This window comes from Psammomys obesus, unplaced genomic scaffold, assembly GCF_907164565.1.
Source record: "Psammomys obesus unplaced genomic scaffold, mPsaObe1.curated_primary_1811, whole genome shotgun sequence".
Lineage (NCBI taxonomy): Eukaryota > Metazoa > Chordata > Mammalia > Rodentia > Muridae > Psammomys > Psammomys obesus.
The window spans coordinates 174,093-185,240 of record NW_026596158.1 but is presented as its reverse complement, the minus strand read 5'-3'; the positions used below and the strand labels follow the sequence as shown (position 1 = coordinate 185,240).

The 11,148-nt window shown below is 58.1% G+C and overlaps 1 protein-coding gene across 2 annotated transcripts in view; it reads right to left on the bottom strand.

The window, feature by feature from the left end:
• Positions 1-10,295, bottom strand: part of Numbl (NUMB like endocytic adaptor protein) — a 21,783-nt gene extending 11,488 nt beyond the window's left edge. The window contains exons 1-6 of one of the 2 annotated variants that reach the window (XM_055595007.1): positions 10,226-10,295; positions 7,150-7,234; positions 4,380-4,519; positions 3,034-3,108; positions 2,861-2,935; positions 663-803 (exon numbers count right to left, since the gene is read on the bottom strand). In XM_055595007.1, coding sequence (XP_055450982.1) covers positions 663-803; positions 2,861-2,935; positions 3,034-3,108; positions 4,380-4,519; positions 7,150-7,234; positions 10,226-10,249 — 540 coding nt within the window. In that variant the 5' untranslated portion in view covers positions 10,250-10,295. Of the gene's footprint in view, positions 1-662; positions 804-2,860; positions 2,936-3,033; positions 3,109-4,379; positions 4,555-7,149; positions 7,235-10,225 lie in introns of those variants that run through there. The other variant, XM_055595008.1, reaches the window with a different exon arrangement.
• Positions 10,296-11,148: the final 853 nt, after the last annotated feature.

The window sequence follows — 11,148 nt, the reverse complement described above, 5'->3', positions numbered from 1 at the left end:
GAAGGAAGGAAGGAAGGAAGGAAGGAAGGAAGGAAGGAAGGAAGGAAAGAAGGACAAAGACATCAGTTGAGAAGGCAGGAAGGGGGCCTGCTGAGGCAGAGAACCATCTGTCTTGACCACACAGTACAGCAGAAGCATAAGCAACCATCTGTGGAGCTCTGAGCTTGGGGCTGAATGCCTTCTGTAAGCCTAACTTTCGGGAGGCAGACAGGAAGACCAAAAGTTCGAGGCCTAGAAGAGCCAGAGAGATGGCTCAGTGGTTAGGAGCACTGCCTGCTCTTGCTGCAGACCCAGGTTCAGTTCCCAGCACCCACATGAGGCCGCTCACAACTCTGTGACTGCAGATCTAATGCCCTCTTCTGGCCTCTACAGGGAGCTGCGGGCACATGGTGCACGTACATACAATCAGGCTTACACGCACTACTAATACCGATAAGAGGGTGATGAGAAACAATGTTTGGTTTCGGTTTTCTGAGACAGGGTTTCTCTGTGTAGCCCTGGCTGTCCTGGCACTCACTCTGTGGACCAGGCTGGCCTGGGACTTGGAGGTCTGCCTGCCTCTGCCTCCCGACTGCTGTACCACCATCACCTGCACACACTTCCTTCTGGAGATGAGAAGACACGCAGATGAGGGAGAGCGCCCAGCTACTTGAGGTACTCACGGAGTCCTTGAGTGCCAGGAAGCAGTGGCAGATCCAGCGGCGTGTGGTGCCGTCACGGCATATGTAGGAGAAAGCCTTGTCCAGGTTGCGGTCAGGGGCACAGAAGGAGACCTTCTCAATGGTCTGGTCTACCAGCAGGTCCTGGGAAGGGTGGAGGAGGCAGTTAGAGCACCTCTCCGGCCTGCATTCAGGATGTGATCAACTCTGACCCCGCTGTCATGCCTGCCCTAGGTCATGAGCCACCTGACATGGAAGAGACCGCCTAGAGGCACAGCCAGGCTGTAAGGACGAGGACTCAGGGCCTGTAGAAGCCAGGAACTGGCACCTAAGCCCGCCCCAAGCAAAGTTTCTGAAGGAAGGATTAGCTAGGCAAGGAGGCAGGGAACAGCATTCAGGCAAAGGAACGGCCTGTGCAAAGGTAACTTAGCACCCCCAGCATGGACTGGGCGATGCTGTGTGTGTGTGTTAGTGTCTGGAGTCAGAGAAGGCAAAGGGGAACACACAGATTTCCAGTGCCTGGGGCTCACGTGATGGCTCAGTGACAGAGCTGTTTGTCAAGCGCCCACAACACCCTGCTACTAGTGCCCTCAACTCCCCTGCCTCAGAAAAAGACTCAGACCCTGGATCCCGATGCGCTTGTCTAAACACAAAACAGGGCTGGGGTGTTGTGGCGGTGTGAATAGGAACGGCCCCACAGACTCTGCATCTGAGTGCGTGGCCCACAGGGAGGGGCACTCTTAGGGGTGTGGTCTTGTTGAAGGAAGTGTGCCAGTGTGGGGGCGGGCTTTGAGGTCTCCTACGATCAAGCTTCACCCAGTGTGGCACACAGTCTCCTTCTGCTGCCTGGTGATCAAGAGGCAGAGCTCTCAGCTCCTTCTCCAGCCCCGTGTATGCCAGTACCCTGCCATGCTCCCCGCCTTGACATAATGGACTAAACCTCTGGAAGTGTGAGCCAGCTCCAATTAAATGTTTGCCTTTCCAAGCGCTGCCGTGGTCACGGTGTCTCTCCACGGCAATAAATCCCAAACTGAGACGGATGTGTTCAAGTGGTACTCGACTGCCTAGTGTACAGGAGACCCTAGGCTGTGTCCTATAGACACACTGCGTGAGCCAGCCATGGCGCTCAGTGCCTGTAATCCCAGTGCTTGGGCAAAAGGACAGCAGTTCGAGACCATCCTTGGCAAAAACAGCCAGGGCTATGCCAGACTCTGTCTCTATAAAACCAAGACCCAAGGCCAGCCAGGGCTATGCCAGACTCTGTCTCTATAAAACCAAGACCCAAGGCCAGCCAGGGCTATGCCAGACTCTTGTCTCATAAAACCAAGACCCAAGGCCAGCCAGGGCTATGCCACAGACTCTTGTCTCATAAAACCAAGACCCCAAAACATATGACAACACACATTTGTTGATGTGCCAAGCTTTTTTTTTTTTTTTTTTTTTTTGGTCAGCATGAAGCCCAGCCTAGCCTTGGATTTGTAATCCTGCCCTCACTTCCCCAAGGCTAGAATCACACACCTGAACCACAACACACATGCTCCTTCAGAGGTGCCCCGCCTTCTCCTCGGTGTCTGTGGGCACACTGTGCACGCACACTGCCTATGGAGGGCGGAGGCTGAGCTTCCTCAGGCGCCCTCCGTCTTCATCGGGAGTCAGGGTCTCTCCGTCCAAGCCAGAGCTCGCTGGCGGGGCTGGGCTTGCTAGCCTGCCTGCTCTGCAGCTCTGGCTCTGCCCTCTGAGGCAGGGTTACCGGCGGGACACAGCAGCACTACCATGGGCTTCAGGGAATCTGAACTCACAACCTTGCAGCCCTAGTGCAAACAGTTCACACACACAAACCTTGGGGTGTGATGATAGAGGGTCTGTTACCAGTCTCTCTCTCTCTCTCTCTCTTTTTTTTCTTTTTTGGATGAGGCAACGGGGGCCCGGAGGGGTGACTCTGGTGCGCAGGGTTTCCCAGTTGGTGAGGGGGTGGCTGGGATCGGCGCTGGGTGGCTGCTCCAGTTCTCCCACTCACCCACCCACCCACTCTCTAGAGCAGCTCCCAAATAACCACGGCCCTCATTCCTGAATTAGGGCTGTGCAGTCAGCCAAGCTGATGCGGGCACACATGGCAGAGCCTGGAAGTGCCCCCGGGAGAAATCTCCCAAGGCGGGGAGCGGGCGAGAAGCCTCTCTCCTCCCCGAGCTCAGGCCTCCTACCTTGGTCTTGTCATCCACCACTCGGAGGCCGTCGGCTGACACCCACAGGACAGATTTCACGGACTTCCGGCCCATCTGGGAGGGGGGCAGGGAACAGAGGGGCCTGATCAGGATTGCGGGGTTTCCTCAGTCTGCTCCTGCCCACCCCGCCCCACCATCGGCTCCTCACTCACCGCCTTCAGCTTTTTCACAGCATCCTCACAAACGTGCATCCCTCGGGACTCCTCCACCTCCACGTGGCCCAGGTACTTGGGTGGGGGAAGGGAGGAGATGAAATAAACAGAGTGATCAATCATTCCCAGCGTCACCGAGCAGGCCCACATTCGGTAGTGGCAGCTCTCAGCCAATCAGAGGTGCGCCTCCAATTAATCCATAAGGTAGGGACCCCCACTCTGGGCCCAGATACACAGCTGAGAAGAATCTACAGAGATCTGAGTCCCGCCTCCATCACTGGGTCCTCACACACCACTCCTGGCCTCTGGAGGGCCAGCATACTTGTGTGTGCCTGAGGACACGAGGTAGGCCACAGGCAGCTCCATACTACCCTGACACCGGGCAGAAAGGCATAAGCCAGCACTGGAAATGTAGCTCGGTGGTGGACTGCTCACCAAGGCTATTGCTGTAAGCCCTAATGTGCACACCTGAAAACACAGGCACACACACAGAGCACAGCACAAATCAGTGCTCACTCTACCTCCTACAGTGACAAATGGAAATCAGCCTTCCCTACAGGTGCAATGGCAGCCCCCAGGATCTCCAGGGACACCAAGCTCCATTGCCCAGAGTTGCAATTTTAAGGTTTTGGTTGTGTCCTCGTACCCTGCCTTCCTCATGCTGGGGATGGAACCCAGGGCCTTACACATGCTACACCTTACATACGGTTCTAGCACCAAGTCGCACCCACAACCTTCAATGGGAGATCCTTGGCAAGTGCTCTACCACTTGGTCACGACCCCAGCCCCTCACTGGGGGATTCTAGGCAGGGGCTAGAGCCATGAGCTGTACCATGAGCCACAGCCCAGCCCCTCTTCACTGGGGAGTTCTAGGCAGGGGCTCTACCACTGAGCCACCCCCCAGCCCCTCACTGGGGGATTCTAGGCAGGTGACCACTGAGCACACCCCAGCCCCTCACTGGGGGAGTCTAGGCAGGGGCTCTACCACTGAGCCACACCCCAGCCCCTCACTGGGGGAGTCTAGGCAGGGGCTCTACCACGGAGCCACACCCCAGCCCCTCACTGGGGGGTTCTAGGCAGGTGCTCTACCACTGAGCCACACCCAGCCCCACACTGGGGGAGTCTAGGCAGGGGCTCTACCACGGAGCCACACCCCACCCCTCACTGGGGATTGACTCTAGCATCTCCTGCTAAGCTATGTCCCAGGCTCGCTGCACAAGGGTGGTAAGACCTTAACAAACGCACACACAGCCCTTCACAGCCAGCCCCACAGTCCAGCGCCCCAGGACCAGCAGGTGCACACAGCCGGTGACCTGGACCCCCCCCCCCCCCGTGTGCTCGCTCACCCTCACAGGGAAGCTGCAGGTGCCCTTGCGCACTGCATCCTCGTCTGCATGCCACTGGTGCGGGCGCGACGCCTCGGGCACGTAGGCCGGCTTCCTCCGCCGCAGGCTCTGCCGTAACTTGTTCATGGTGCCTGCCGCGTCTAGTGAGGTAAGGATCAAAGATGGTGGTCGCAAGCTACGGGAGCGAGGTTACAGCATTAAGGGCTTGCTAGATGGACGGGTGTGGGGTAAGTAGCTCCAGCAGGCAGACACTGGTTAGGTAGAGGGCTCTCAGGTCACTGAGTTTGAGGACATGGGGTTAAAGGTTAGGGGTGTTGACAATATAAGGTGATCGGAGGCAAGGACAGAGCACTTGACTAGTGCAAAGCTAGAGGTCAACTCCTAGTGTAAGGAAAAAGGAGAGAGAGGGACGGAGGGAGGGAGGGAGAGACAGAGAACTTAACACATGTTCAGGCCTCTGAGTGCAGATGAAGCAAGGCCTCGGGGGTCGTGTGGTCGTAACAGCTGGCGGGAGTGTGCGTGTGGAGGCGGCTGCACGAAGGACCCTCCTGTGAGGAGAGCTCGTGCGCCTGTGAGCCGCGCTTGCTGTCTGTGAGCACGACTCTGCAGGTTTTTGCTGAAGGGCATTCATGTCTGAGTGGCCGAGCACACGCTCTGGTGCGTGCTCTCAGTCAGTCTCTGAGAGCCCGTGTTTTCTGCGCACACTGCCTTGGATAGACTGAGGGCTGCATCCGTGCCCGTTTTACCGCAGCAGCGTTTCTACGCGAGGGTGTGACCACTGGCCTTCAGGGCTGCTGCCTCTGAGAGCGAGCGCTGTGACGGTTATCTCTAAGGTGGGCGGCAGCCACGAGGGAGCTGGGAATGAGCTTCCCGTGGCTTTGCGGGGCCTGTGGTGTTCTCATTGGCTTTCTCCATCAGGCCACTCCAGTCCTGTCCGCTGGATGCGGAAAGAGCCTGCTTGATGTTTTGCCGCCCACTTCTGCTGCTGCTCGATATTTGTTTTACTTTTGACTGCTTTATACTTAATAAACTCACTTGGGGCTGGAGAGATGGCTTGGTGGTTGAGAGCACTGTCTGCCTTTCCAAAGGACCGGGGTTCAATTCCCAGCGCCCACATGGCAGCTCTCAGCTGGCTGGAACTCCAGTTCCAAGGGACCCAATGCCGCCATACCAACACTCATAAAATAAAATTAAGTAATTTTTTAAAAAAACCTCACTCATTCAAAACCAAAAGCAGGAGGTGGGCAGTGGTGGTGCCCGCCTTTAATCCCAGCACTTGGGAGGCAGACAGATGGATCTAGGAATTTGTGGCCAGTCTGGTCTACAGAGTGAGTTCCAGGACAGCAAGGGCTATACAGAGAGACCCTGTCTAGAAAAACCAAAACCCAAAAAACACCAAAAGCAGCACTTTCCCAGGTCATTCTCTGAGAGTATGTTTGTAAATCTGTGTCCGTGAGTGTGTGTATCTGGAGTGAGACCACAGACACCGCTGTGATTTCTGAGTAGCTGTTGTCTGAGTACTATCGGTGAGCATGTTCTCAAGCACTCGGCTCTTCGGGGATCACGGCAGCCACTGTGAGGCCATCTGTCTACAGAAGCGTAGCCATCAGGGCTGAAGCCCCACTCAGGTGATAAATTGTTTGCCCACCATGAGGAAGCCCCGAGAGCCAGCTCCAGCACTACAAAAACCAGACATGGTGTCTCGTGCCTGCGGGTCCAGCACTAGGCAGAGGTGGACACAAGAGTTATCAGTTCATGCCATCCTCGGTCAAGGAGCGAGCTCGAAGTCAGCCTGGGGTAAAGGAGGCACGGCTGCCTGGACCTGTGGGTCAGAGCATGCTGAGTGGGGCCATAAACTGGATCATTCTCTTCTTCCGCTTCTCCTCTTCCTCTTCTTTCTTTCTTTTTCTTTTTTTCTGTTGTTGTTTTAAGACAGTGTTCCTCTGTAGCCCTGGCTGTCCTGGACTGGCTTTCTAGATCAGGCTGGCCTCTAACTCACAGAGATCCGCCTGCCTCTGCCTCTCGGTGCTGGGATCACAGGCGTGCTGTCAGCTCTCTTCTTTTTCCAGTGTCTTACTGTACATCTCTGGCTGGCCTAGTAGTTGCTCTGTAGAGCAGGCTGATGAGGAAGTCGAGTCCTGCTTGCCTGCCTCTGCCTCCTGGCTGTTGGTGTTACAGGCAGGCACCCGCCTCTTACAGCTTTACAGCTGGGTCCATGCCATCCATGCTGGGCTCCAGTTTGCTCTGAAGCTGAGGCCAGACTTGAACTCCTGACCCTTACGCCTGACCCTCTCAGTCGCTGGGGTTATGGGCCTGCAGCATCAGATCTGGCCATGTATGTCTCTTGAGTGTGTATCTCAGAATGGGTGTGGAGCGAGTGGCTGTGGTTGCCTCTGTGTGTCTGGGAGGGTCTGTAGGCATGCACACACATATGTGTCTGTTACTGTGACTAGGAAGTGTGCTTGTCAGTGCATTTCGACAAGTGTTTGGAGAGCAGCTGTGTGTGCACGTTGAACCGTCAATGTACGGCTGCCTGATGGTCTGGGTGTGTGCATGTGTGAGAGCATAACCTGTACACAGCGCTGCTCGAGGGAGACCGCTGTGTCTGGAGGTGAGAGTTTAGGGCGTATGTCTGTGACGGAGGGGGCTTGGACGGTCACCGGGCGTGCAATGAAGCCACCTGACAGTGGCTCGCAGCTCCTCTGCCCACGCTGGCCATGACCGGGACCCATGTACGAGGCAGCCCGTCCTTGGCAGGCTGGTCACTCACCTGCCTCCGTCCTGAAGGTTTCAGGGGGCCCCGAGGCCCCGCACGGGGCTGGGGACGAACGCTGATCAGGTCTCCGGGGTCCGCCCTGCTGGAGGGAGTGAGAGGATGAGAAGTTTGTTCAGGAGGGGATCCAGTCCCCTGTTCACACCCCCACCGGACCTCAGCCAACCCCTCCATCTCAGGCTCCCTCCCGAGTGAGAGCCCCAGTAGCCATAGCAACCGTCACCAGGGAGACCAGCCACCTGGTTCTAAGGGCCCAGGAAGGAGTAGGTGTGTTTCGGGACACTGTACCCACGTGTGTGTGTGTGTGTGTGTGTGTGTGTGTGTGTGTGTGTGTGTGGAGTGAGTGGCGTTGCCCTCTAGCGTCATGTCCACACACGCACACACACCTGACATCCAACAGTTTCCTCCGCACCTGGTCACAGCCCTGCACACTTGCACACTTTATCACACAGACACCGAGACAGTTCGTACATCAGGTCACAAGGTACAAACGCCGCCAAACATTTGGCCGCGTGCTGTGTGCCGCACACAGAGTTCGACTCCGGCCATTTGTCCACGTGCACGCAGTGTGTCCAGCCCACCACAGACCGCTGCTCACGCCTGCAACTGACCCTGTGCACTCATTTTCTCAGCTCTGCACACTGGGCCTGGGCCAGGCACACGCACAAGGGTGACCAACATCCTTGTGATCCTGTGTCTCCTCGGGCCCCACCCTCGTAGAAACACATCCAGAGTGGTCACCCACTTGGTCACACAGTGACACAATCTCATCTGCGTAGACTCCCACGCCTACACAGACAGAGGCACACTGCTCGCACAAGCTCCGCCCTCCACCGCCACCTACCCCAGCACACACAGCTTGGCACAAGGGCATTTCAACGCCAACAGTATCAGTGACACCAACACGCCTGTCACATAATGTAATGACACACATTTGTCATTACATCCACTACACACTCCCCCGTGACAACCCCCGTCACACAGCCACACACCACCGATAATGACGACGCTGAGCATCACAGACACAGCGCACGCTCAGCCAAAGGTGGGGGGCAGGACGGCTGCCCGCAGCCTCACACATTCCAGACACAGCTGTGTACGGAGACACTCAGCTTCGTGCCCACGGAGCCCTGCCATCTGCCACGTGGGTGTCCCCCACACAGCCATACCGTGTCCCCCGCTCACACGAGGATTCACGTCACACAGGCAAGAGTGTGGCCTCGAATCAGTCTCTGCCCCACGTGGACAGGTGCACCACGTCACAGCCCGCTAACACTCGAGGTCTCGCCCACAGAAACTTTCCACACACGCCTCAACTCTCCGCACCACAAGTCCTGGCCTTACAGGGAAAACTCGGTCCTGGACAGAGGCATGTGCAAACGTCACCACCAAATCAGACACGTGCACACACACACTTTCACAGTCCTGGACACCAGTGCTGCCACCCGGGGTCACAGAGAAGTGGGTCACACACACACACGCACAGGAAACAGCAGCCAGTCCCGTACATACCCCGAGCATACAGGCACCATCCATAGCTTGAGCCACACAATTAACCCCTCGTAACAGACAAGAGTGTCAGATAAGAAGTCAAGTTCACAACTCAGGTCACACACAGGAGGCTGTAGTGCCTCCCCCGACCAGAGAGGACTACAACCCTAGTCACACACACCACCACCCCACAAGCCCGGGCGCAGTGTGACTTCAAACTCGGCAGCCACACACCCAGAGCCGCACTGAACGCCATGCGGCCCGTGTGTGTACACGACATCAGGCTCCAGCACAACGCTGGGCCACACAGGGCACAGGGTCACAGTCACAGCTCCACCCACATCTTCAGTCAGCCACACGTAAGTCCAGCCCCAAACCCAACACAGATGTTGACACGTCCCAAGGCGCGCGCACACACACATGAGCACACAGGGTTACAAAAGACATACATCTCTTTAAACACAACCTAAAAAGTAGAGGAGTCTGCAGGGTGAGCAGCTGTCATTCACATTCACAGCCTCACAACAGCTCGAGCGCGCGCGCACACACACACACACACACACACACACACACACACACACACGCCATCACATCCAACCACAACCATGCACAGCCCTCGTCCGTGCCAGCTGCAACACAAGCATACACATACACACAGCCACAGTCACACCAACGCCAGGTCACACTTCTCACCCCCCCCCCCATGCCACACACAAAGCCGCCGGGCACCACGGAAGCTGCGGACAGGTCTCCACCGAGTCCCTGGGGAGCCGCCCCCAGCCCAGGCTGGATCCCGGAGTCTGGGGGTGGGGGGCTAGGTCTGGCAAAGGCAGGCTGAGCTTTGTCTCCGGGTGGGGCCTCTCTCAGACAACTGAGCAGCCCTAGGGACAAAGGGGGTGGCCTAGGAGACCAATGTCTTGAGACCCCTGACTAAGCATGGGTGGAGGTGGGGGTGGGGAAGGGCCTGAAATTCTCATTATTTCACTCACGCTGGGGTGGAGTTCCAGACACGGGGACCTTGTTTAGAGAAGGGGATTTGCCTGCGACACCGCCCAAGGGCTTGGGGGGACAGATCCAGGACCCCTGGGAGTAGACAGTACTTGGAAACCGACCCCCCACCCCCCAGAGCCTTGGCCTTGGCAGCGCTATCCAGGGACCTCATCTTCAAGACCTCGCCCAGGGGCTGTTGTGCTCGAAGAAACCCTTTGGCAGGATACAGTACTGATTTTGTCTGGAATCGGCTGCGTTAAGGCCTTAGCTTTATGAAGGGGACTGTGTCCCGGACCCCGAACGCCAAACCTTGCCGAGGGAGTTGTACCTAGAATTTATGTAGCCCTGTCCTTGATTTGGGAGGAATCTGTATGCCAGGATTTCTATTGCCCGGGCCTTCGCGGAGATGGCCTGTGCTGGAAACCCCAGTCTGGCAGGTTTGGGATTGCCTGCGCCGGACCCCCACCCAGGACCACCCTTCTCCAGCCTTGGCATCTTCTCTCCATCCGGGCGCTGCTGCCACCTCCCACCCTTCGCCACATCAGCAGCGGCGCCGCCCCCGGCCCGAGCCCCCCTCGCCCGCCCTTCTCACGCTGGCCGCCGCGCTGCGGGACATCCAGGGCCCGGGCGCCCCCCGCCTCCCGCGGCCCCGGTTGGGCCCGGCTTCCCGAGTGCTGCTGCTGCTGTGGCGGCGGCGGCGGCTCGGTCTGACGCGGGCCGGGGCCGGGGCCGGCGGCTGGTGCGGGATGCGAGCGCGCGAGCCAGCTCGGCTCCCGGAGGATTCCGTTCCGGGGGCGGGGAGCATCCCTCCCTCGGCGCCCCGCCCCGGCCCCGCCCATTGGCCCGCCGCCTGCTGTATATGCAAAAGTGCCCCGCCCCTCGCCAGCCACGCCCCCCCACAAATACAACCCCGTCTCCTCCTCTGCAGATGCTGCCCCGCCCCGCCCCGCCCCTTGGCCTGGCCTTGCGGGAACCTGCAGGCAACCTCAGCGGTGTGCCTCTGGTTCAAGCGCAGGTTGTCTCCTTCCGTAACCCCTGACCTCAGATCCCCTATGGTTCTGCTTCTGAAGAATTGCATTGGGAGGCGCCTTGACGTCCTCAAATCTTGCTTAACCCCACGGTTTTCCCAGCCCGGCGGGGGCGGGCAGAAGCGGTGACGAGGCACTTTTTGCAGGCGCGGGGAGGGGAAGCAACCGGACCCCGGCCTCCTGGAGGGAGCTCACTCTGGCTAGGAGAGGGCATGGGGTGGTGAGGACCGGGTCCAACTTCTGGACTCTGCTGCGCCCCAACCCCTGTCCTGTGGGTTTGGCAAACAGCTGGTGGGGGCATTAGGGCCCATTAGCAAAGGCGAGGTTGTCAGGAACAGGAGGGAGCCTGAAGCTGGGGGTGGGGGGCAGTATGAGTGATAGGAGGGTACTTCTCAGCTGCCACGGCCTTTGGAGCAGGTGGTCAGCACATGGGGGGGGGCAGAGGAGGTTCCCCGCAACAGATGGTCCTAGACAAGGGGGAGGGGTC